Source organism: Pieris napi, chromosome 14, assembly GCF_905475465.1.
Source record: "Pieris napi chromosome 14, ilPieNapi1.2, whole genome shotgun sequence".
NCBI classification, from domain to species: domain Eukaryota; kingdom Metazoa; phylum Arthropoda; class Insecta; order Lepidoptera; family Pieridae; genus Pieris; species Pieris napi.
This window is the reverse complement of record NC_062247.1, coordinates 8465491-8492891: the sequence shown is the minus strand read 5'-3', so window position 1 is coordinate 8492891 and position 27401 is coordinate 8465491. Positions and strand designations below refer to the sequence as shown.

The 27401-nt window shown below is 32.1% G+C and overlaps 2 protein-coding genes across 2 annotated transcripts; both read right to left on the bottom strand.

Annotated features, from left to right (window-relative positions):
* Nucleotides 1-410: 410 nt before the first annotated feature.
* On the bottom strand, nt 411-21451 carry LOC125055696 (carboxypeptidase E-like). The gene is made up of 8 exons (XM_047658177.1): nt 21063-21451; nt 19778-19974; nt 17565-17720; nt 15584-15750; nt 14353-14504; nt 11963-12223; nt 6533-6675; nt 411-1777 (listed from the first exon to the last, which is right to left on the bottom strand). Exons 1-8 carry the CDS (start codon nt 21292-21294, stop codon nt 1634-1636), a joined length of 1452 nt encoding a protein of 483 aa, XP_047514133.1. The 5' UTR covers nt 21295-21451; the 3' UTR covers nt 411-1633.
* Nucleotides 21452-21825: 374 nt separating this feature from the next.
* Nucleotides 21826-26452, bottom strand: LOC125056297. Its single transcript, XM_047659325.1, has 5 exons — nt 26214-26452; nt 25484-25592; nt 25221-25405; nt 23004-23108; nt 21826-21852 (listed from the first exon to the last, which is right to left on the bottom strand). The coding sequence occupies exons 1-5, from the start codon at nt 26385-26387 to the stop codon at nt 21826-21828; spliced, it is 600 nt and encodes a 199-aa protein (XP_047515281.1). The 5' UTR covers nt 26388-26452.
* Nucleotides 26453-27401: the final 949 nt, after the last annotated feature.

The window sequence follows — 27401 nt, the reverse complement described above, 5'->3', positions numbered from 1 at the left end:
TAAACAATAATTAAATGTGCTAAACAACGATTCCGTCCTCTTTTGGTGTTTGTAAAGTTTATATAAGCGAGTTGCAAGAATAGCATAAGTTATATAATACATAATTTTAACAATATATCAGATCTTTTATTACCTTCATTTGTCCTTCCTTCGTACACGTTTAAGAAGGTTTTTCAATGTCATATTCAATCGTATTATAATATACTTAATTAATTATATACTATAACTTGACAAACGTTGTACGGAAGTACGAGTATATAGCGTATATATGTTGAAAAGTTTCTCGTCATACTTTGACTTTTGTATGACATTGTTGACTGGCCTTACCACTTGTAGCTTCGTTGTCCAGACCTAAGTGTGTAAAAAAACAATCAAAATTCCAATTAGATAAAGGAAAATAAAACAAACACTTGCACATTAAAATTTATTACACATTTAAGTTATTTCAAATTTACTACTGTACAGAATAAATTGGAAGTGATAATAAATATATTTAATAAAATTTCACAGATTAAATAATTAAAACATTTTTAACATAAACTATATACAAATGGAATACGGACATGTTGTAGGTATTAAAAATTGCTAAAAAGAAAATCATTGCTAAAAAAAAGAAATCTTTCAATATCACTCTTTAGTAAAACAAAAATTTCTAGTATACGGGACAAAATACAGTGTTAATCCTATAAAGGGACGCTGAAGAAACTGTATTTTCCGGCATAATAGATGGTTGATAAGAATATAAATGTTACATTGGCTAAGGATCCAATTAGTCAAACAACTTCGAGTTCGACATTAAATTGAACAAGACTTCTTGGAATTTACCATGTATTTCCGTACAGATTGTCCTAGATGATTTGAAACTAATCCCTTACCACGAACTATATGATAGATTTCAATACCATTCAAACGCTGCAGGTTCGTGGATCCGTTTAGGTCAAACGTCCTCGTGTCGCTCATAAAAATACTTGATACATGGCCGTATTAGGAACACAAATCTATAATTATTCTATTATCTATGATAATTATTAGAATTGATGTATAGTTCGTACTAAGGGTACGGTAATGCATGGATAAGAACGTATTTGCTATTACTATTCCATATCATTTTGTAAGTAAATGGTAAATTTTGTAACATTATATCACTTTTTATTTGGATTACACTTTAGCAGCGAACGATACTATAAAATAATTGACAAAATACATGTGAAAACCTCGTTTTTCTAATGTCAATAAATAGTTGATATTAAGGTGGTCAGTAAGATGTTATTAAGAAATCGGCTTTTAAAAATACTAGAAGAATTTCATAGAATCTTTATTTAGCAAATCTAGGTTATTAGATGTTGTCTGGAAATTTTTGATAGATTTGAATATTTAAAAGATTTTAAAAGATTTTAATATCTCGTACGTTACTAGATGACAATTTTCTGATAATAAACTGTTTTGAACCCAGCTTATTAGATGGTTTATTTTTCAATCGTTGAGATTATATGAACTAAACCGGTCTCAACTGGATTTGACATATGAAGAATTACTTTAGCTTGTGCTTCGGTTTTGAAAAATATGGTTTTAAACTACTTTGATCGAAAGAAAACACTTTTATACACATTTATGAATAAATTATTTAATAAATCTAATGTTTCGTGTCCTTTTTCTCTAGCATCATGTTGGTGACTTGTTCGTAAAGGGATCGCTTATAAATCCTTGGCTGACCATCGCGTAGTCCGTACGGGTATGATCCGTACGTTGTGTAGTCGTCGAACCAACTTGTCTTTGGCTGAAAACATAAATTCACATTTAAATATCGATTACCTTTAATTTTTTTAATTTTTTTTAAATGTTTTTTTTCTTTGACGGGGACAAGAGACATAAGACTTTGTAAGTGGTGCTTTTAGAAATCGAAACCATTCCCTCCTAGATTCCCTTTACCATTGAGCAGAGCAGCATTAAGTCAGGTACCTACAGCAAAATAAGGGAGCCATCTATGTACTATAAAAAAATTATTACTAATATTGTATAGAGAGAAGACCAAAAATACTAGTGGCGCTACAAAATTTTTAGTTCTGGGCCTAAAATTTCTGCGTCTGTTTCGTGATCGTTTGTTTTTGTTTCTAACAGATAAGGTGATTAGAAGTTGATCAGCTTTCTGCGCCTGACATACGCCGTCAACTTTTTGGGTCTAAGGTACGCCCGGTTATTCAACGATGTTTTCCGTACGAGCGATTGTTAAATGAACACATAGGCAGAAAGTACGGATAAAGGATAAAAGTAAGGGATGAGAATCGCACGCTAAAGCCACTAGGCCAACACTGCTCTTTGAAACCATAAAACAGTACTGTTTACAAATTACAATCAAACAATTGTTCATAAACGTATACGATGCAATTAACGTACCGCTTTTAAATCTATAGATACTAATATTATAATATGGTAAAGTTTGAGGTTGTAGGCTGATCAACAGAATCGATCGAAAAACTTTTTACCAATCGAAAGCCATTATTTGTAAGTTATTAACCCGAACATTTAAAAGACTCGTGTTAATCGGATTTGCAAAGTAAGTTAGAGAAAAATGATCTAACGAAAACGTTTCTTACGAACGCGGTCGTAACGATGAGAGATGTGATTGAGTTCTAGAGAAAAGTTGTAGAGCCAGCGACAGTATATATATCTAACTTTTATACGAGTACTATACAAAAACAAAACCTTCGCCGCGTCTCTTCGCAATTTTCTCAAAAATTACTGCACAGAATATGTATATCTATGTAAGGTGATATCTATATATAGAGATACATAATATTTCAAGCTTTTCCGTTCACGGTTGTCCTTTGCGAAGCCAGGGCGTCGCTAGCATAAACCCAATTAGTTAAAGAATATCTTGATATTGGAGTGGCAAGTGGACCAAACATTAATAGGTATATATGGCTTATATGACCACTAACATGACTGGCGGTAATAGCAGAAAGGCCCTAGACTTAGCAATGGACTGCATATGCCTACATGGTAAAGAAAAAACTGTGTGTGTGGTTTTGTTGCGGTGATGTGTGTGTAATTTTATAATTATTGTTTTATTTTGTGATTGGATATGCCTTAAAGCGAACCTACTAATATAATATTTAAGACAATATTGTAACTAACACAATAATAGCCATATGGACTTATGATTGTCTTACTTAAATAAATAAATTATTATTGTAATATATTAGTTCTACTTCAGTGGATTATAGGAGGAAAATACTTCGAACGTTTTGCCAAGATCTTGTAACGTCTTAGCTATCAAGTGTAGTTAGTTACAGTAAAAGCAAGGCAAAATTGAGACTGTGACATCATTGCGTACGTAAAACGTGGGTGGTTACGTAGGCGGGCTGAAAATCAATAGCCCCCACGATGCTTTATTGATAGTAGTGACGTCAAGTACCGAAGCATCCCAGCGAATATAATCTATTGACTTTGTGTATGCTTTAAGATTTGTTTGAGAATAAGCTTATCTTTGACTTTGTATTATAGATACTATTTGTACGAATGAATACGTTTTCCTCAACAAATAAACACAGTATTATTATTATTTATTTTACTGAATAAGCTCTATTTCATTTATGATCCAAACAAAATTATATGGATCCTTTCAAAAGTTACCATACATATTTTATAATATTATTTTTAGGCTGGGTTACCACTCGTTAGTCTTCATCAAACATATTATTTTCCATACGTACGAACCCGTACGGCGTACACGACGTTAAAATTACGTACATAATGCATTGTAAAGCTCATATTCATATAGGAAGATGCCCAGATAAAAGATGAACTTTAACACTATAACAAGAAAAAAAAGAGGGTACCCTAGAAAAAGGCGGATAGAAGTAGTCTGGAGAAGGGCTGAACCCGTGATGGGGTTCTGATCAATGGTACTGTACGAGCCAAGGCTGTACATTTTACTCACTCAGGCTTCCTTAGTTTTATAATCGTGATGATTCCCTATGTACGTGCCAAGGCTCGTACATTCCAATCATCTACAAGCATAACTATTTCCTATGTATGTTCGTGCCCTGGCGGTACAGTTTGATCACTTATAAGCATGACGATTTCCTAAATCGTCGGAGTCACGCCCCGAGAGTATAGCCAGACGCAGGCACTCTCTTCGACTGTTACATTGCAGTTATTCGTTTCATTACAATGAACTAAATCGTCGGAGTTTCACCCCGGGAGCATAGCCAGACGTCGGCACTCTCTCTGATTGTTAGATTGCATTTATTATATAGCAATTAACATAATTATTATTTCGCTCATATTCTATTGTATTACGCGAGTGATAAATATAGAATTTAAAAATATTCTATTATTTCGAACCCCTGATGACCCAGGAACCGTATATTTTGAAGGAAGTTAAGATATCAAGTAACAAAAAAATGTGTATAACATAATTAAACTGTATATTGTATAAACGGGCTTCTTTATTAAATCTCACATTCGAAATTTAAATTTCAAGAAATTTATAATAGTCTACGCCTTAAGACGATAAACGATTATTTTTATAATCGTTACAACAATCACGTAATTCAGAATGCCCTTTATAGATCAAGGCCACTATGAAAGTTGAACGGGAACTATCGAACTAAAACACGGAAATTGATTACGTATTGGAACGATATTAATGTACGTGTTAATATGCTAAATATATTGAAGCTAAAGATTATTAAGTCTTATCCATATAACATTATATAATCAGTTATAGATGAATTGTTCTATACAAGCTAGTTCCATCAAATGTTTGAACCTTATCATTGGAGATAAGAGAAATAGCAACGACAGGAGTATTATTAATTATGTATTTATAAGAAATTTAAGCAAGAATTAAAAATACTTATTTTTGAAGTGAAACTTCTTTATCGGCGTTGGAAAAAAATTTACCGTCACATTTTTCGGTTACGCGCCATCTTTTTCTTGTCCGTACCACGGTTGATCCGAAGAGATTCGAAGCCATTAATAACAAAAATATATATTAACTATAACAATGATAGTAATAATTCTATTACAATTAATGAAATTCTATAATAATCTTCGTAGTGATAAGGTAAAATGAAATAATTGTATTTGTATTCATGTCTATGATAATAAAAGCCTTTTGTTAAACTTTATCTAATTTAACGAATTTCTGTAAAGTTGCATATAGTAGATCATTTTTCGAAAAATAAGATCATAAAGAAGTTTCACTTCTTACGTGTGTACACCTAGTACACGCACAATTTTTTTTTTTATTAACCACAGCAAAGGCACCATTGGTGGAAATCTTAAGGTTCTTGCGATCTTTTAAGAGTTTAGAGAAGAGACAAGTTAAAAGTATCCATAACCGACGAGCATACTTGGTGAATAACAAGGAAGGGGATTCTACGAGAAAGATATGTCGGGACCGTAGCAAGTGGAGATCTGTAGTCTCTGCCTACACCTTCAGGGATAAGGCGTAAAGATATAAATAAAATTGAAAGAGTTTGCATACTCAGATTTTACCTACTTGAAATAATTCATTTATTCTAATATATATCGTTGTTAACTATCGGGAAAAAAATTCAAAGTCGCTCTTTTTTTTATGGAAACTACATCAAACAGAGGAAACAATTGTATTTTTGTGAGTAAAGAAAAAAATTTAACCGATTTTAAAAATAAATACAGCATACAAATGCTAATAAGTAAAAAAAACAATGTCGCTACAATCTCTCAGTTCTGGCCTCACATTTCTGTATAAGCTTCGTGACCATTTGTTTTTTGCTAATAGATGTTTTGGCAAAATGTTTCCTCACGATGTTTTCATTCACCGTACGAGCGAGGACTTTTTTAAGTTGGTCCCTGGCAGATAGTACCGGTGAACCCAGAGCTGGTACTTTCCTCGCTCAAAGAATTAGTATCGGAATACAGCGAGGAAATGCTGCCAGTATTAAAACTACACTGCCACAGGCTCCAAACTTTTTAAATTTGTTTTAATTTTCTATTTATCAATTTTTTTATTATTATTTTTATTACTATATAGTTTTACTATATTGTAAATACTGCATATTTGTGTGTTGGAAATAAATATTTTGATGAGTCGCGTAAGTCATTCATCATAATTCATGTTCAATTTATTTTATTAACGCTAGTAATCGTTAAGTTTAGAAGACAATAGACAATCATTTTTATTATTTTGAGTAAATAATAAACTTATATAATTTTGCAGAATTATCTACCTAATCCGTAATTTTATCAACTCATAGGAAGTTCTTACAGTGGAAATGGCTAAGGTCAATGATTTCAAAGTCAAAGTAAGTAATGCATAATAAATAGTAGAGAGAATTCATTGGATGGAACAAAAATTTGTATTAAATAGATGTATGTTTCACTGGAACTTTCTCAATAACCACTTATCTGTTTGGGATTCAAATTAAAGTACTAGGGTATAATAATATGTATGTAAAAACCAAGCTAGACATATGTATTATATAGTATATATAATGTATATATTTAAGAAATTTTGTTTGTCTTAAAATAATTTAAATCTTACCTCTAACTTGAAGTTTAGGATCCTGGCAGCGGTCTGATGATGCGGTACAGTAACCACTCGTGACACGGAGAAGTATCCGGGATGGCTGGCGGTCACCTCGTAGTGGCCCGGGGTAAGGAGGCGGTAGTAGTCCCCGTAGTCACCTTAAAATTAAGAATAGATATTTCATACGACTCTTATCTGTTTTAAGTGTTATTAACAGTGGCGCTACAACGTCTTTAGGTCTTGGCCTCAGATTTCTGAATCTGTTTCATGATCGTTTTTAAATCTAATAGGCAAGTAGGTAGGATGGGCCTCCAGTGCCTGACACACGCCGTCGACTTTAAGGGTCTAAGATGTGTCAGTTTCCTCACAATGTTTTCCTTCACCGTTCCAGCAAATGTTAAATGTACACATAGAAAGAAAGTCCATTGGTGCACAGCCGGGGATCGAACCTACGACCTCAGGTATGAGAGTCGCACGCTGGAGCCACTAGGCCAACACTGCTCTTAGCTGCTGCTAAGTGTAATTGGTTGACTAAATTAAATTACAATATTTTGTAAAAAGCTTGGCGATTTAAAATAGTTAGATATTTAAAAGAATGACGAAGAGTTTATTGCCACATCTTCCCATCCGTTCTACGCCCTTGATTTGAGAATTAGCTAATGTACCTATAGTAAATGTAAATTTATAAGCATTAATTTTTTAACTGACCTTCATAAAATTAAGTTAAATGAATAAATTATATTTTGATTTTCTATAGTTTATGTACTAATTATATATATTATATAAATTAGATAAAGACTTCAAATTTCAGACGTCAGGGAATGTAAAACAAAACACGCAAAACAAAACGTTGCGTTCGATTGAGATTGGTTAAACGGACGAATTGGTTAACATGATGTAATATATCACGCCCACGCAATGTATTAGGTCAAAATAAATGCTTCTAAATTTACTGCCAGTTATCAAATCAATCGTAGAACGGACAAGAACTGGCAATAAACTCTCCGTCATTCTTTTAAATATCGGACTAGAGATGCTATTAAATGATCGGATAGAGTAACAATCGTATTGTCTTCCGGTTTACTTTCTCAGCCGAAATATTTAGTGTTTGCCCGTTATTAATATTATCTGCACCAGCTGCAGCATTTTAATAATATGTAGATTGATTGCTACTTAATAAGCTCCAATAAATTGACTGATTAGATAATCTACTGCCCAAATAATTCCATAAAATTTCAGGTGTCGAGTATAATACTTGTACTTTTTAGTATGAATAAATATAAAAGTGATATTATAAAAAGGATTAGAAATTTATAAATTGTGAAATAATAAATTATTTTTCATACATAAAAAATACAATTACGTTGAAAACCAAACAAGTGGAACCTCTTGAACTCTGCCTTTGACGTATAAATTAGAACGCTGTCAAATTAAGCAATGGGGCTCGCTTTATACAAATTTAATTTAGGTTTAATCCGATGTTATGTTAAACGTTAACAACACTATTAGAACATAATAAACGAATATTTATATAGAAAATTCTACTGTACGCATGTATGTCACTGAACTTCTCTTAAATGGTGGAACCGATTTAAATGATTTATTTTGTATACGTTTGGGTGGCGCCCTGGATGGTTTAGATTCACAAATCAGCCTGGCAGATGGTGCTGCAGTTGGTTCATACTTTGTTCAATATCCTAATCGCTTGAAATATCATGACAGGACAATGTCTGTCGGGTCCGATAGTATCTACCTAATATAATTATATTAGTACTATTGCATCAAAAACATAAAAAGGGCTCTATGGAGGCGTTAAAATTAATCGAAAGATCTATCTTTCAAATTTAATGAATACGTTTTGCTTGGATGGTTATAATTTATTTATAAATCTATTCAGGTATTGGCACAAAATGGTACAGATTCTGCAATGCTCTTTGGTGACTTAGCGGTATGCATCTTAATGCATCAAATTTCCTCACAAAACGAGGCAAGAATACTATTATGATTTCCAAACAAGTACAACAAATTTTTAAGTAATAGAGTCTTCAAATGAAGACTTCTCTTAATACGAGGCGTCTATAAATAGAAATAATACGATAGATTCTCTTTTGTTTTTTATAAAATAAAATTCACCCGATATTCTCTGCTTGAAGATAATGTGCTTGTATCAAGCCTTGAGAGGAACGTTAGGGGTTCATGCTCCATATTCTAAAGTTGCGCGTTGGTGCGCTGAGTTCAAGCTAGGGACAACTTCCATTGACGCACGACGCACGATTCCTCCGCACGGGACGCGCCACATGATATTGACTTTTAATTATGTATTAAAAATAATTAAAAAAGTTACGACGTTGTGTTATTTTATGCAAAATAATTTATTGAAATCTCAAATTTGAGAATTTAATTAAAATGCCACGTGTTTTTATTTATCGAAGAAATAAATTAAATTTATAATTTGTATTAATTTTCGTAAATTTTAATATTTTAATGACAATTTAACTTATTAAATTCCTAACATAACTTCCTTTTTCCCTCCCTCTAAGTCTCGGAAATCTAAAGTTTTAGATTTGTATAAATATGAACAAGACTTAAAATTACTTTGCCAAAGAAGTTTCACTTCTGACATGTGTACTTTGTTCGCACGCACTTTTATTTTGATTAACACTTCGTTGCATGTACAGAAATATAATACAATTGACATAATTAAATAAAAAGGAGGACAACTGGCGGCCTTATCGCTATGGAGCGATCTCTTCCAGGCAACCACTTCCACTGATATAGTGGAACAGATATAAGTTTTATTACATTATTACGTGTTATTAATATAATTTCTATCTTTACTAATAGTTATACAAATAAATCTGCGTTTGTATTTTAATCTTGCCTGATATATGATACGTGAGAAATTCGCTGAAGTTATAGTTTTTTACGGTGACCTACATTCTATGTCAACAAATGTTACCGTATAAGAATGATTTAATATTCTTTCCAATTTGCAAGTAAGAAAGTACGTGTGGCAAATTACTTAAAATATTATTAATTAAATAGTCAGTGTAACTACACGCACGCACAGATATACCAATATTTTTATTTTACAAGAGTAGGCAATTCACGGCCTTTTTTTACACGCTTTATATTAGCTTCACCTGTATGTATGTATGTAACCGACTCCTTCGGACTTGATTTTGACCCACTTTAAACGGACAGATTTTATTCAAATTTTGCGCATGCTGTCAAAGATCGATGACAATGCAATAATCCGAAAAAAAAATGAACTAAAAAATAAATAATAGTTTAAAAAAACTAAAAAACACGCTTTTAAAGCACATCAAAGTAAAAAGTGAAAAATAATTCCTAATTTAGGCTGAAAATGGTAATGAACAAAAAATACTGGTATTATTGTGAAAAAGCGTTTGATGTGCTTTAAAAGCGTGTTTTTTAGTTTTTTTTAACTATATTTTTTTTTATTTTACAAGAGTAGGCAATTCACGGCCTTTTTTCTGTTTAAACTTTTACATTTATAATTTTACTGTTAGCTACATAAATAAATAAGTTACTTGCAATAAGTAGAAGTCAGACTAAAATTTGTGATAAAAGAAATTTTGCTCACGAATTAAATCTATTTCCGTAGTGTCTTGTATATGTTCTAAATGTAATATATTTTTTAGAGAACTAAATTAAAAAAAAAAACTTTCTTTAAGAATAAGTGGTAAATATTATATGCCAAGGTTGAAATATAATTTGAATGGCCAAATATAAAATGAAATAAAACTGGCAGTTTATTATTAAATTTCCTACTTCGGTAGGTAATTTAAAGCTTATTTTGTTTTTATAAGAAATGTTTTGAATCTTAGTTTATGATAGCTCTATTCTACGAAACAAAACAACAAAGAAACAAAGCAAAATAATCAATCAAACAGAAATATGTCCTTGTTGGTATGAGGAAATTATATACAGATATTTTATAAAGGGTAAAAAAAATCGAAGGAGAAACACGGCGGCAGATTTTCTACAACCATCCGACGAAAAGCAAATTGTATTTATTGATGCGCAATAGTCGCTTTTTGGTTTTGTAACAGTACACCTACACGATTCAAACCAAAAGCGTCAATTGGCCGGGTCAAATCACTAAGGGTCTGTTTCACAATGTATGGATAAAGTACCTAATAGCTATGCAACACATAAATTATTTGGAAGTAAAATTGTGCTATTTGACATTCATCGGACTCATAACTTATGATGGACTTTATGTGACGAATAGCGCTATCTGACTGTCGTGAAACCCAACAATAGTGTTTATCCTACCAATAAGTAATAAATAGCTAATTTGGAACTTATGTAGAAATACCCTAAATGTATCATATCAAAGTGTTATACATGACAATAGCTAATATCGAAGCTCATGTTATATCAGAACAATGCAGTAACAGGATGACTGATATTGTTTTCATATGCATTATCTATAAGGATAAATATGTATGTAGATATTCGTTTATTATTAAATTTTTAATACGAAGGTTTGATTAAAACATTGGCGTTACTTTTAGGTCTGGGCCTCAGATTTCTGTATCTGTTTCGTGATAAAAAAATAAAAAGGGTGCGTGTACTTATGTACGCGAATAAGAAGTTATACTTCTTTGGCATTATTAGAAATAGTTTTTGATTGCAAGCAAATAATTAATTACAATTAAATAATCAAAGACTGGAAAAGGAATCATTATAGTCAATAAAGTTCAGTTTACATTTGAAAAATTAAATAAATAAATAATTATTATTATTCTGTAACATTAAGTGTAACATAAATTCTATTATTATTCGAATGTTGTTTTTAAATTATGTCCAATGCCGTAGCATCTTCCGTGGGCAACTTCATTCTGTTAATTTTGTGTAACGGTGCGCGCGCATCGTAAAATTTCACTCTCATCAATTTTTCATAACGCGCCTTAAGAAGTATAACTTCAAAAATAACTAGTTGTTCTGTGCCTAACACACGCAGTTGACTTGTAGGTCTAAGGCATGCCGGTTATCTCACTATATTTGCCAGCACCGTACGAGCGAGTGTTTTGAACCTACAACCTCAGGGATGAGGGTCGCACGCTGAAGCCACTAGGCCAACACTGCTGTTTAGTCTATAATAATACTGAATACGGTCACGGAACCTATCATAATATACCAGGTGTGAAAGCGTAAATAAATGACTAAAAGGAGTATTCCCTATTTAGAGCAAAGCTTTCTATTAGTTAACTTAAACCAAATCAATGATAAATAAAATAAAATATGGTCCTTCCCATTCCAATTTTGAAATTATATAAAATCGGATTACAAATAACTTATCCAATTTGACATTACTCATAAATAATCCGCTAGTAAAAAACTAACCAACCAATTAAAATATAAATTCAAAAATCGAAGTACCTGGGCATATTTTTAAATTTCGAATTTTCTTACCTGTAGTTATGTCATGTCGAATTGGTCTCGGCACCGGTCCCGTAATATTCACCACAGATATGATTGCGTTTTTAATAAATCCAGAGTCATCCCCAACTATCCCTTTTATCCCAATATGTGCTTTCCATATAAACGCAAGTAATGCTTCGCGATTTTTGTGCCATTCTTCTTCTAACTCTTCCGTTGGGGGATATTTCTTACAACCGAGTTCTAGGGTCACTTCGAATGCATTGGTTGCTAGGTAACTGAAATCTTGCATACCTGAAACAAATGTAACGAAATTCAAACCTTATTTAAAGGTTATACAGTATACATTCTATTTTGCAAGTTTCTATTTTCATCCTTCCAAATTCAAATATTAAAATTTATTTGAATAATAAACAAACTCTATCATTTATTACCGATTTTTCGTTACTTATCTGAAAGAGTCTAATTATAGAACTTTACGTGATATTCTGCCGATACGATTTAGATTATTTTTTAATTAAACCAACAATATATATATGGCATGAAATATTTTTGTTTTGTTTTTCTTTTTAAAATTTACCGGATTTCATTAATGTAATTTTTTGTACAATTCTAAAATATGAATCGAAATAAAAACCTATAGCAAGGTCGTAGGCAAGTTCTCGTAACCGGTTTTACCAAATGTTTGCATAGCCTATTTACATTTGAAAGAAAAGTTTAACATTGAATTAGCATGCTTAAACTCATGGCTAACGACATAATCGTAAATGTCAGTGCACGATGATTATAACTTCCTGTTAAAGGAAACAACAATCAACAAGAAACAAAGGACGATATTAATCAGTCAATTTAGTTTCGGCTCTTGTCTTTACTGTCCAATGATTACCAAGTTAGAAACAAAGTTGACTTTACATTGATGCTGTAATCTGCATTACTAGATAAATAGGTTTTCTAAAGGAGATACGACCATTACCAAAAAAGAGTGTAAGTGGGAATGTAAGGATTCTTAAAAGCCGGCAACGCAACATAGCTGTCCCGGCTCGTTTGCACCCTATTTTAAAAGTGCTTTAGGTTTCTATCATCGCTTGTACGAGTCGTACATATAAACGACGAGTTTCAATTATTCGTTTACGCCAATACGATATTGTTACTATCTGACAGCTCAGAAGAATTCATACACTACACACGAATTAATATTATTAGCGTGTTTTTTTGGCAAGATTTTTTGCGACCTCTTTAATAATATTTTATTATTTAATTTATATTTAAACCTTCCTTATTCAAATTATTAATTGGTGAAACCCCAAAATTAGATATTATTATTGTTTAATAATATCTAATTTTGGGGGTTAAAATTGAAGAACAAAATCTTCATAAAGTAATATATGTATCGAAAGTACTTTTAGTTATTTTGTCCGTAGACTGATGAATGATTGAGGTGTCATAGGATCTCCATGCATTCCATTATTTATGGACATTTCCAGTAAGAAATATTATTTTACAGGTTGAAACGATATTTTTTGAAGGAATTTCTGAATCACATATGTAAAATGACCTGTTTGTAGACTGTTTATCGAAAGTTTATAAACAAGAACTCTACGAGAAACATTTTATTCGTAAACATTTGTTTCAAGCCTACTTATAGACCTAAATGAGATTTTATGCTTGTTAACAGTTTATTTATAATTTTGAAAGAATAGAACAGAACATTACAAGTCCGTCCTAACAGAAGCGATCGGAACAGAATAAAATAGGCCGATAAATCAACATACACACACTTGTGTAAGGGCTAGTTGATCTAGTTCTTAGGGTAGGAAATTAAACACTCCAATTATAACATGATTCACTATAATTCACTATATTGATTTAACGTAAACTGTATAAATTCAAACTTGAACAAAGGAATTGCCCGTGCGCATGTGTTACAACCTCTTTTTACACGCTTTATATTAGCTTCACCTGTATGTATGTATGTATGTATGTAATCGACTCCTTCGGACTCGATTTTGACCCACTTTTAACGGACAGATTTAATTCAAACTTTGCGCACCTGTCAAAGATCGATGACAATGCAATTATCCGAAAAAAAATGAATAAAATAAAAAAAAATTATCTAAAAAATAAAAATTAGTAATAGTTTAAAAAACTAAAAAAACACGCTTTTAAAGCACATCAAACTAAAAAGTAAAAAATAATTCCTAATTTAGGCTGAAAATGGTAATGAACAAAAAATACTGGTATTATTGTGAAAAAGCGTGGGTTGCTCGATAGACGAAAAATATGGCACAGAGCGAACGGGTCAAATGAGTAACTATTGCACATGCGTACTTGTAGCAAGATTCTTAAGAATATGTTTCATAAAAAAAATTTATAATTATATTAAATAAATATTAAAAGCTAACACTTGCAAAATGAACACTCACCCCCTTTCAAGCTATACCAAGCCGCCCCGTTAGTAACTCCACCCTGTTTCCCGAAGTTGTACGAGGTTGTATCGTCATTGGAGATACGGCAACCCTGCCTCTTTGGATCAGCCATATCTGCGTGGGACTCGGCGTAAGTCATCGCTAAGTCCCTAAAATAATTGCATACTAAACATAGAACGTTATCATAAAAAAATGAAGCTAAAATTTCTTTGAATTGAAACGCTTGGGTAGTAATTAGCGTAATAATGATACGATTATTTTTAATCAGAAATATTTAATGAAGCAACTCTAATGCATAAACATTTTTATAGAAAACTATTGCAACATCCTTTACTTTCGGTTGGAAAATAACAACTAATTGATACATTTGTCAAATCTTGTTATCTAGATTAAATCTACGTAGCCAATTGATATCTGCTTGCAACTGAATTGAACGCGATTCAAATCTAACCTTATATCCTGTATGTATGTAAATTAAATTCTGCTAATTGAAATTTCCAAAAAATTGGAAAACCAAAAGGGGGTTTCCCAAAACGGAATAATACGGTCGGACATGATAATAATAATAATAATAACACATTTTTCACAGCGTAAATATTGATAACAGAAAAAAGTATTAAAAGGTAGCCATAAGACGTAAAATTGTAGGGCAAAAACAATATTACTTCTTCCAAAATATCTCTATTTCGAAATAGAGAAATCATGTATTATATCACATCACATTTATATCTATTTTTTTATATAACAAATAGGGTTCAAACGGGCAGGAGGCTCACCTGATGTTAAGTGATACCTATGGACACTCTCAATGCCAGAGGGCTCGCGAGTGCGCTGCCGGCCTTTTAAGAATTGGTACGCTCTTTTCTTGATGGACCTTATTTTCCCCCCAACTTTAGATCTAGATCTCTTGGGGATTTTTAGGGGTACATTATATAAAAAAAAACGAACGATTCTATCCAACTTATATTCTAGAACCCAACCAACAAACTAAACCAAATATAAACTCCAAGCGTGTGTATAACTGAAAATATGAAAAAGCTATGATACTCCAAGATCGAAATTTTATACTACTTGAATGTATATTTATGCACATTTGAATTTACTACGCAAACCGAGGATACAACAAAAACTTTAAGGGTTTTTAATCGATATTTATAGGTATTTGAAGTTGGTTATAGAAAATATTAAATATTTATTATTAAAGCTAATCTCTTCTCTCAATAATTACCTGAAAGTATCATCGTCAGGACTGGCTGAATACTCTGAAACGGGAGCCCCACTCCTGCTTTCATCGTACGGATAATTGGCAACCAAGTCTCCACCATGGAGAGCTGCGCTAAGCACGAATGGAATAGCCATCATCCATCTTATTACAGCCCGAGTTTCGGGTTCCACCTAAGGAAAAATCTAATATTTGCAGAAAGAAAACATATATTTTTAAGCTATTGCATAGATTTTATCGCGGGCTTCGATAAAACCAAGAAATGGGCGGGAATCAAGAAATTCCGTAACGAAATAAACCTAACACACGATGACGTAATATAGGTGCGGCCAATACGCGTTAGAGCGGGACAGAACGCATACTGCGTCTCACATCGGTTTAGCGTGATCGGATACGCGTGTTAGTCTGAGTCTGGTAGAGTGGTAGATTGAATTAATATCAAAGAAAAAAAATACCGCAAAAAAAAAAAAAAATTATATTGCATAAATTTATAAAAAATGCTATACAATAGCTTAACGCGGCAGTCCCGAGTGACACACGTATTTTTAATATGTTTCAATATATATAGGTATGAGTCTCAGATTTATTTCATGTTCATTCAGCATCTGTTTTGTGATTCACGTTTTTTCTAAATTTCGGGATTTGGGAATTGCATTACTTCTGTGCACTAAAGCACTTTCTGTCTATGTGACATTTGAGATATAAGACGCGCTCTTGTCGTGTAGGAAAACATCGTAAGGAAACCAGCATGTCAACGTCAACGGCATGTGTAAGACAGAGAAGGTTGATCATAAACTTGCCGATTAGGCATAAAACAAATGATCACGGAACTGATACAGAACTCTAAAGCCCACACCTTAAATTTGAATTCGAATTGATTGTACTAGTTGGTGGTTAAAGTCCTTTAAATTTAAGAATCTCTATTTATCTGGTTATCTCTATTTTATCCGTTTTAGTGCCTTTTACATCCGGTAGAAGGCGCTTTATTTATTAAGATAATGTATTGATTCTTTTTTTATTTGTGTGTATATGTTATGCTTTGTTTTATTAACAACCGTTAATAGTATTATAGTAGTTAGATAAATATTTATAATTATATGACATTCTATTAAGCGCGAGGACGGCAGCTATTCACTACGAGTATAATATGGATTTAGGATGAAAGTACTGTATGCGTTGTTTTAATCTAGGTATTACAACGGAAATCTTATGTGGTTGGTGTATATGTTACTGTAAAAGCTGGAACTGCAGTAAATCCTAAAATATTCCAGTAAAACCTAAGATCTACCAATTTGTAATGGTAAATATCCTAAAAGGTTTGCGATTCGAACTCTTACCACCATATAAATCTTAGAATATACATGAATGGCACGGTAAATGTTGAAAAACAAAAAATTGCACCTACAGATCATCAGGATTACTTTGTAATTCTAAATGCCACAATAGCAATCCGTGTTGTAACAAGTGAAATGTTTTTTAAAGGCACGGTACTTCTATAATGTGAGGGATTTCTTAGATTATAAGTTTTGACATACTAACATCTATGTTATGGTTTGAAGGTGAGACTCTTGGGCCGTGGGGTTCAAGTGTACATGTAATTTATTAAATATTTAATTTGGCGCCTGGTAGAAAGTACAGGTGACCCCAGAGCTGGTGCGTTCCTCACTCAACGAATAAGTATCGCAATACAGCAAGAAAATGCTGCCAGCATAAAAGGTACAAGGACCTAACTTTTCAAATTTATTTTATTTTCCTATTTCTTAATTTTTAAATATTATGTCGATTAATAATACTCTATATTTGCGTGGAGCTAAATATAATTATAATTTGATATTAGCTAGTTGATATGGATTGTTCGGTTCTTTTTAATCATCCATCCATGTACCAGTTTCAAAGCAAATAGAGGATTAAAAAAAACGGTTTGAAGGTCACAGTACGCCGACCACTTTCCTTTAAAGAAATATTATCACAATCATATTCAACTTACCGGTGCTGTCAAACGGGTGACATCTCTTAGCAAATGATTATTATGACTAATTCCTTGGCGTTCCAACTCGAATGTGATTGCGTCAAGATCAGGAAAATTTCGGTTCAAATCCACAGAGTGATTGTTGTTACGACCAATGAGATAATCGTTTGCCCCCTAAAAATAAACATAGGTGAACAACTGAATATAAATAATATTCAATATATGAGCACTGCTGGCTAGTGGGGCCTGGTGGCTTGAGCGTGCGCTCGAGCCTTAGTACAATGTACGGTACAATCGAATCACGGCTGTGCTCCAATGTTTTTTTTTCAGCAAACCCCCTACGGTAAACAACATATATCAAACACTTGTTTATAGATTTGAAAAAAATCGTATTGGTTTCTAGGGCCGCTGGAACATTATTATTATTATTATATCTACATATATAAAAATGAAACCCGTTTTCCGTTGTCACTACATAACATGAAAACGGCTTGACCGATTTGGCCAATTCTTTTTTTATAATATTCTTTGAAGTACGAGGATGGTTCATACGGAGAGAAAAATTAAAAAAATTTAGTGAAAAAGTCTAAAAACAACACTTTTCTATATTCCCATACATAATATTCGTAATAATACTTAAAAGTCAATTTGAACTTTAATACCATAACATAAAGTTCAAGTGTTAGTGGAGGGGTTCCGGGAAGGTAAATTTTTATTTTTTGACATAATGTACTTTTTGTCATATCAACTTTCTTTTTTTTATCTTAACTAGACCGGTGTCCCGAATAGCAGAATAAGTATTTAAAAAAAATAAAGAATCGACTGTTAGGCGGTACGATGTTCGCCAGGCCAGCTAGTTCTTTATAAATATATATAAGGCCTCTTAACTTGACTGGCATTAAGAATCCAATTGAATCCAAGGAAAAAGATCAATTCTAAAATATTTAAGCAAGTTAATTATGTATATCTGATTGATAAATCATATTATTTATTTTATATTTGTTTATTAATTCTTTAGAAGGTAATTGAGCCTTCTAATAATCATAGAGAAATTGCATGATAAATTACTTATATTCTTTTGAATTCAGATTTTTGCATAGACATAATTTACATTCGAATTAACATTATATTAAATAATAACAATTGCGGCAATGAACCGGATGTGTTGTGAAGGTTCTGATGACATTTTGTAGTGTTAAATATGTTGCTCTACACTGAGGCCAGACTACTTTTTAAATCCACATATCAAGACTATCTCGAACAAGATTCGACGGAAGCTAGGAAATGTTTTGCTAGGAAGCCACAAAAATTAAATCAAGTAGGTTTTATATAAAGAAACGCAGCATATATGTATATATAGCTTTTATTGTATATAGCTATATTATATAGCTTTTATATCCACACATCCCGCTACCACGAAAAAAATTTATCAAAGACAATAACGGCACAGATTTCATAAGATCTATAGAGTGTGAATTCTTATAAAGCTTCACTAGTGTATGCTCAACTTTTATAGAACAGTGGAAAAGCTATCGATCAGTAGGTACGCTCTTCCCTTGAAGGACCCTAGTCGTTCGAAAATACGTCGACAGGCTGGTTTTTGAAGTTATACTTCTGTAGGCGCGTTTTGAAAAATTGATGAGAGTGAAATTTTACGATGCGCGCGCACCGTGACACGAAATTATCAGAATGAAGTTGCCCACTAACGAATTCTTTTTAAACCAGCCGGGCGCCGAGCGTGCGTGAGCGAGATGGGAATAAGACAATCTACAAGTAAAAAGAAATAGAATATGCGTGAAGTTACCAGCTATGCCAAGAAATTTGAATGACCATAATGACCTTTGTAGTACCTCTTAAACAAATAAAGGATTTTTCATTATTTTTTCAAAGAAATTTAGCAATGCTTTTTCCCAAATACCTATTGTTACTTAGTTAAAAGGTTATGAAACATACCTAGTTATTAAATTGAAAGAATAATATAATAAAATAATAAATAATAATAATATTATTATTATTAATATTAATTAATAATTGAATAAAATATTAAATATTATTAAATTATTAACGTTAAATATTTATTATTAATTATTTTGAAAAAATAAAGAAAGCCAAAGAAGTATAACTTCTTACGCGCGTACATAAGTACATGCACCCTTTTTATATGTGCACAGCATTTCCTTGAAAAATGGTTCAATTATTCTTTGAACAAACTTGGACTAAAATTTTCTTACCGTTTCATAGGACAACTGCCATCCGTCAGGGTTCATTGCTGGCAGCAAATGAATCCGGGTGGTATGGATGAGGGTCTTAATTTTGCGATCGTGGTTTAAGTATCGTTCGCAAAGGTAATCGGCGAGACCCAGCAAAAGCTCCCGACCAAGTACTTCATTTCCATGAATGTTACCAACATACTTCACTTCTGGCTTATCTGTGGGATAGTCCATTTGTTTGAAAGAATGGTAGTAAAGAAGAAAAAGACGGGAATATTTCAGGAACATTGTTGGAACTGTATCTAGTTACTATATTTACTCGGACGCTGTTAAGTTAGAACCTATACCAAAAGCATTAAATACTTCAAATTTTTAGTTCTATTTTGTACATTTTTAGGAAAGATTTTTCAAATTCTACTCAAGCAATGAACAATTAAATCTGTGATGGAAATCTAAGGCTTAGCTTTTTTTTAAAGACAATTGATCTAGTCCCATGCTAAGCTGGTGAAGCTTGTGTTATGGGTACTAGGCAACGGATATACATATTATAGATAGATAGACATATAAATACATATTTGAACACCCAAGACCTAAGCACAACACCAAATGCTCATCACATCTATGTTCGTCTCAGCCGGGGATCGAACCCGGGACCCATGGATACGCAGTCAGGGGTTCTAACCAATAGACCAATAAGTCGTCGCTTACTTACAGTATAAGTAATTACTTCATTAACACTGGAGATGCGGTAATAATAGAAGAAAATCATGAAAAAGCCGTCGATTTACGCAAAATGTTTTAATCATGGTATTTTCTTATATTTCCAAGAATTAAAAATGTTTTTAAAGAGCTTGTTGCGTGAAACGCGGCAATAGATTGCGAAACCGGTGAATCAGAAAGCACAAAGGATGTGTAAATAAAATATACGTAAATTCTAAACAAACTCTATGGAAATAAACGTGTTACAAGGTTTTATCATACCAGGAAAATTCGTCGTCAATATATTGCCGTCCGCCGAATTTTTCATTTTAAAATAAAAGAACAATTTAAACAAACTATTGATATTAATTTTCAATTGTGTAAATATAATTCCTACAACCAAGTAAAATTAATAAAATTGATGTGATGAAAAAAATAATTGATTTATACGCAAATTATTTACACTATGTGATTTATTGAAAATTAATAACATATTTATTTTCATGTATGCTTTTAGTATTATGGTACTGATATAAGATATAACTTACGAATATAAGGAAATAAATATAAACGGATAAATGGTTTAAAATATTAAAAAGATACTTACATGGTTGATGGAAACCAGGGCTATCAGAAAACTCAATGACATAAAGGGGAACATTTCTAACAGATGGTTCGGTTAGTGCATATACTCTTGTAATATTTGGGCACTTTTCGTGAATATCTTCCAAAACTAAGGGTAACTCCTCATTATTGTGATGTTTCCACACGAATGTAGACGAAACTACCCCTATGTAGGCAACTAATAATCCCAAAAAAACCATGTAAAAATACGCCATTTTGTTTTAATTATTTAACTGGAGAATAATCAGATATTATGACCTTAAATCACATAATTTCAATCAATGCACGAACTGTGTCACTATTGCTATTGCAGCACAAGAGCGAAACGCTCACGGCTCTCAACAAGTTAAAGTATCGATCGGTTTTCCCGCCGCGCCGCCCTGTCAATCATGGCTACCAACATAAAATCACGTTGCGCAATGTTGGCTAAACTGAGAACGGTGTAGCTAGTTAAGAGTTGAGACTTTAGACAGATATATTTATTTAAAAATTTAGTTTGTGTCAATTACAACCTTCCTCTATAAAAATATGTATTAATAATAATGCTTACAACAAATTGAGACACAGATAGTTAACCAGATAATATTATTAATAAAATATTTATTTACATGTCTTACCTTTTTCAAAATATTACCGTAATTACATTAAAATTTTAATGTTGATTTTGTTGAAAATCTATATCTGAATCGAATCTAAGATAACATACAACTTAAAGTGCTATTTTCCTTAAAAAATTGGGTATATTTCTAAAATGGCAACTCTACAATATCAAGCTTAAAGCGCGAAATTTGAAATTATTCAACAGGAATACTCTTATTTAGATTTAAATAAAAAATACTGCTTCGAAACGTTTCAATAATGACAAATTATAAGCTCCGTATCGGAATCAAAACATTGTTTCTATAATAAAAGGATATATATGTATATTTTTTTAATACGGTTTTGGGCCAAGTTCACTGGTATAATAAAAAATAAATATTAAACACATAATGTTAATATATATAGGCGGTGGTCTGTGGTATATTAATTATTACGATTTACTGTTTAGGTATTCCATTACTATCAATGGTGGCGCCCTGTCATAAGCGATCATGAGTTGTTTTTACTTTGGCGCCATTCATATTTCAGACGTTTGATGGACATCAGACATGATTTAGTAAATGTTTTGTTGCACTGTTTGTGAGTATTTTGTATGAGATGAATGATTTATTTATTATCGTTTAGAGAATTCAAAAATAGGATACATTATTCCCTAAGGCAGTATTAACCGTTAATGGCATTAACTGTATGTGATATTATTAAAAGGATAACCGCACGGCTAGATAAGTAAAGTAGGCAACTTTTTCAATTTGACAAAATATTACCAAAGATATTTTTTGTAAATAGAAAATGGCTATGTGTGTAATTGTATTTAGCAGTGCGCAAGTTAAGTATAATTGTATCCTTCACGCTTCAATGTTTTTAATAAAATAAGCCTTATACTTTAACTCACTTTAATATAAACTAACCATAACAATGTTTAAGAATTCAATAAACAATTAATACTCTTCATAAACGGAGATTATAGTAGATCCTACACCACCGGATTTGATTTTCTTCGTTTATTCCACATTATTTCACAGAAAAATGCAATTGTAGCCAATACCACTCCGAAACCGTACAAAATAAATACTCCCTGAAACGTTATACGTGTATATATGTATAAACATAACATTTATTAACTTTTATGAAATGAAACAACACATAGGTGAGTTTAAAATGTAATTATTCCCACGCAAAGAAAATAAGAATATTATTAAAACCTACAGGAAAGGAGCCTATAAGAAAATAGCTGTCAAAACTCCAGATTAAGACAATTATGTAAATATAAATTTAAAATATTTAATAATTAAACTATTATATGATTATAACCTTAACAACTTACAAGAACAAGGCGGAAACTGATAGGTTCTATAGTTTCGACATCTCTCTTCGATCTTGACAATTTTACCTCAATCTGCACCTTGTAATTTAATAGGCTTAAGGCAATCTGTAAGAAACGATCATAATCTCGACTTGGTATACGAAATAGACCGCTGTCAAATATGTCATATATGAATACAAAGAAAATGGGTTGATAGCTCTTGAAACTACAAGGCATAAAATAGACCATATGATTGTATCATGTATGATTTATCTCTTCAGCGTCCTGAGGGTAAACATATAGGTAATAACTGTGAAAATAATATCATCACAGATGAACTGTGAGCATTCTCGAAATTACATGTTATAGTTATTTTTATGGTTATCACAGAATTGTTTTTTAACATAGAAAAAAAATAAACTACCCATAGATGGCGTTAGCTACGTCTCTAAAGATTTTATAGATAGAATCCGGTTCACGGAACACCTTAAATGTCACTATTATCTTCAAGGAAAGACTGATACAATATTTAAAATATTTTTGCAGAATTCACGTGAATCCGAAATAACGCAACATTTAGTTCATGGTTCATGTTTTAGGCTTGTTACTCTAGGTACTACTCAGGTAACTCTATCGGCTATCCTGTTATAATTTATCCTGTTATTTCATTATATGTAAATACTTTGCTAATATATATTTTGTAAACGCAATCGAAAAGAAATAGAGAACCAACCTTCGTTGATGTTGAAATTAACTTTTGACGTTCATAACTGATCGAAACTGAATTCTTAATATTTAATAAAGTGATTTTTTTTATTGAAGCTTTGAAATTTCCTTCTTGATATACTACCAGCTTCTTCACTATTGTCTTGCAAACTCTCCTATAAGCACTTTCTGACAGTATAGTATTCCTATGTGTAAGTTAAGGTCGCTGTTATTATAATCATTTTAGAAATTAACATTTGTTTTTTCTTTCTGTTCTATTATCAGTTATAAGTTAACTTTATAAATATTAAGATTTATTAATTATATTTGTTGTATTTTTTAAATATAAGGTTTTGCGCTTCTTCACAATTCTAATCTTTTTTTACAGGAGAGAAGAGCACGCTTAGTATCGTTAAGGCTGCCAGTTGCATCGTGTATTTGTTATACTTCTTTAGGCGCGTTATGAAAAATTGATGAGAGTGAAATTATACGATGCGCGCGCACCGTGACACAAAATTAACAGAATGAAGTTGCCCACGGAAGATGCTACGGCATTGGACATAATTTAAAAACAACATTCGAATAATAATAGAATTTATGTTACACTTAATGTAAGAGAATAATAATAAATATTTATTTATTTAATTTTTCAAATGTAAACTGAACCTACCTACCTGAACTATAATGGCTCCTTTTCCAGTCTTTGATTATTTAATTGTAATTAATTATTTGCTAGGAAAGAAAAGAGGAAAGTATTTAATATGTGCATTCTACCATGTTTACTATACGGGTGTCAAACTTGGGCATTGACAGAACATCTAGCAAATAAAATTAAAGTTTGTCAAAACAGCATAGAAAGAAGTACAATAGGTGTCAAAAGAAAAGACCGAGAAAAATTAATAGACATCAAAAGTAAAACCAAGTTTAAGAATGCATACACAACATACAAACAGCTGAAGTGGAGGTGGACAGGGCATATGATGAGAGAAAAGCAAGAAAAATGGACAAAACTTATCACAGAATGGTACCCTTTAGACGGAAAGAGACATAGAGGAAGACAGGCTAAGAGATGGGAGGATGACGTCAAGAAAATAGCGGGTTCAACATGGACTCGCACCGCAAAAATGAGAAAAGATTGGAGAGCTTTAGAGGAGGCCTTTGTCGGAAGACAAGTTGTATCCGAACTACCGTTTGCCGATAGTCAATAAATATTAAAATTGTTAGTATATTAAACTCTAGTTAATAGTCAAAATGTGTTTTTTTAGATAGTAGTCATAAGTAATTTTAGGCACACGAAACTACTCTGTGTAAAACTTATTAACAACAATAAAGGCTTTTTATTTTATTTTATTTTAATTATTTGCTTGCTTTTTTTTTTGCAAAACTATTTTTAATAATGTCAAAGAAGTATAACTTCTTATGCGCGTACATAAGTACACGCACCCTTTTTTCTTTTAAAGTTTATTGTTAATATTATGATTAAACAATTGTGCAAAAAGTGTAAATAAATTTATTTATTATTCTAAAGAGTACCTGTCTTTCCCAAGCTAGCATTAAACCACTCTCATGTAACCTGCCAATATGTTTATTCATTTGGAGTGTGTAAGGTGAGCTTTTTCTCATCATAACCACACATAATTCATAGTAGAAATCTTGAACTAGAATTGTAAAGTCACGAACTGCTTTATCATCGATATATTCTCCAATTGCAAAATAACCTGGATTATATATTATAATAATGTATCTAAATCTGTTAGTATAAGAAGTATAACGTTTATTACGAATAAATTTCTTACCCGCCGGTAGTCTCTCAATGCTATAAGCTACCTTTCTTGTAAAACTTAGACGTTTCAACTCTTCCGGCTCATAAATGTGGAACTGTCTAACTAACTGTTTGATTAAAGGCTGAAAATAATGCTATGATATTTTCCTATAAATAATAATAATAAGTTTTAGGTACATAAATAGGCACTTATGTAAATATTAATACAATACATTATACAAAGACAAAAAATCAATCAAAGGGCAATCAATGCTACGGCACTATGTGGAACCAGATGCCGTAGCAGTAGCAGTTTCGGTTCAGTTGCCCCTTGCCCCATAATATCATAATCATACTCGTGAACGGGTGCTACTTTTGGTGACTGGTCTTACTTGAATTCGTGTATGTTAGTTGTTTCGACTATGTATTTACGTGTTGTTCCCTCGAGAATGTAAGTTTGTGCTCCTATTTCACAATGCCTCCTGCTGATAGAGGACAAATCTTTGTTTTTTTAATTATCTTATTATTATTAATTACTTAAGATGTCATGTGGAACATGGTGTAATGGTTACAACTCCTTACAAACATTGTGTAAAACAAAAAACTTGGCGATTAAAAAGAGTGGCGGAGAGAAATTTGAAGCATTTCATTTTTATTTATTTTTTGACGTTCATAAGTGTACATTGTGTTATCTATATGAATAAATGATTTTGAATTTTGATTATAATTATTGTTTCTCAAGCAATATCTAAAAGGTCACCTACATCCTGAGACGCAGACAAGGAAAATACCCATGCGTCATGAGTGGCAGCCCAAGTCACTTTTCTATCCACCATATCTTGGATAGTGTCAACAGAAGGCTCATATCTGGGTACTGTGAAGGTAGACGCCAGTCCACCACCATAAGCATTATCTAATACCAAACCAGTGAGCATCATCCATCCCACCACGCTTCGAATCCTCCACGATTTGAAATTTGAGTCATTTTGAGACTGTAAATAATCGTTTACAATACGTAGGTTAATTTATTTATTTTAAAAAATTAACAAAATAAATACTAGCACGCGGCTGACAATAGAAAATTTATTTAATCAAATATATTTTTTTAATCAATGGCGCTACAACCTTTTTAGGTACGGGCCTCAGATTTCTGTATCTGTTTCATTATCTAATAGGCAAGTATCAGTGATCAGCCTTCTGTGTCTGACGCACGCTGTTGACTTTTTGGGGTCTAAGGCAAGCCGGTTTCCTCACGATATTTCCTTCACCGTTCGGGCGAATGTTAAATGCGCACTTAAAAGAAAGTCAAATGGTGCACAGCCGGGGATCGAACCTACGACCTCAGGGAAGAGAGTCGCAGAAGCCACTAGGCTCACACTGATCAAATATTATTAGCTAAAGGAAATATATGTTTAGACGATGATTTATTTAATAATAAGGATTTTATATTTTTTTTTTAATTCTAAGCAAGTGTCCAGTTCAGAGTTAAGTTCCCATCGAAGCGTCATTTATTTTAACAAAGACTGATGTGGACTGTACGTTTATAAAAAAGTATAGTATAAAATAAAACCTGCGTAATCATGATGCCGAATGTGGTCAGAAAAATTTTCTTCGCTGAAAAATGTTGAGCCACGAACAATGAAAACGCTTCATAAATGAACGTAAACAGCAGTCCTATCCACATATAAATACTGAATGGTAGAAGTGGCATTGTCCAACTCGCTAAAAGTCTAAAAAATGCCAATGATGAAAAAATAACATGATTTTTACCGGGTAAATATATTAAGAAGCTATTCAACGCGTTTTTCGAAATTCTTTTTTAATATATATTCGTAATATTTCGTATATATTTCTAAATAAAAAGTAACAAATATATTTTACTATCATAATCAATATTTGGATATGAGTAAGCTTAACCTCGTACGCTATCATAGTTAGTTAATTTAAGTAAA

Excerpts from the sequence above, each read along its gene's own strand:
- LOC125055696 (XM_047658177.1), bottom strand. The coding sequence starts at position 21,294 with ATGGCGTATTTTTACATGGTTTTTTTGGGATTATTAGTTGCCTACATA. Across the intron at positions 14,505-15,583 it reads CCTGACGATGATACTTTCAG|GGACTTAGCGATGACTTACG; the intron begins GTAATTATTGAG and ends CAATTATTTTAG. Across the intron at positions 6,676-11,962 it reads TCGACATGACATAACTACAG|GTGACTACGGGGACTACTAC; the intron begins GTAAGAAAATTC and ends CTTAATTTTAAG.
- LOC125056297 (XM_047659325.1), bottom strand. The coding sequence starts at position 26,387 with ATGATGCTCACTGGTTTGGTATTAGATAATGCTTATGGTGGTGGACTG. Across the intron at positions 25,406-25,483 it reads CATTGAGAGACTACCGGCGG|GTTATTTTGCAATTGGAGAA; the intron begins GTAAGAAATTTA and ends TATATAATCCAG. Across the intron at positions 21,853-23,003 it reads TCAGTTTCCGCCTTGTTCTT|CTTGATATTGTAGAGTTGCC; the intron begins GTAAGTTGTTAA and ends TCGCGCTTTAAG.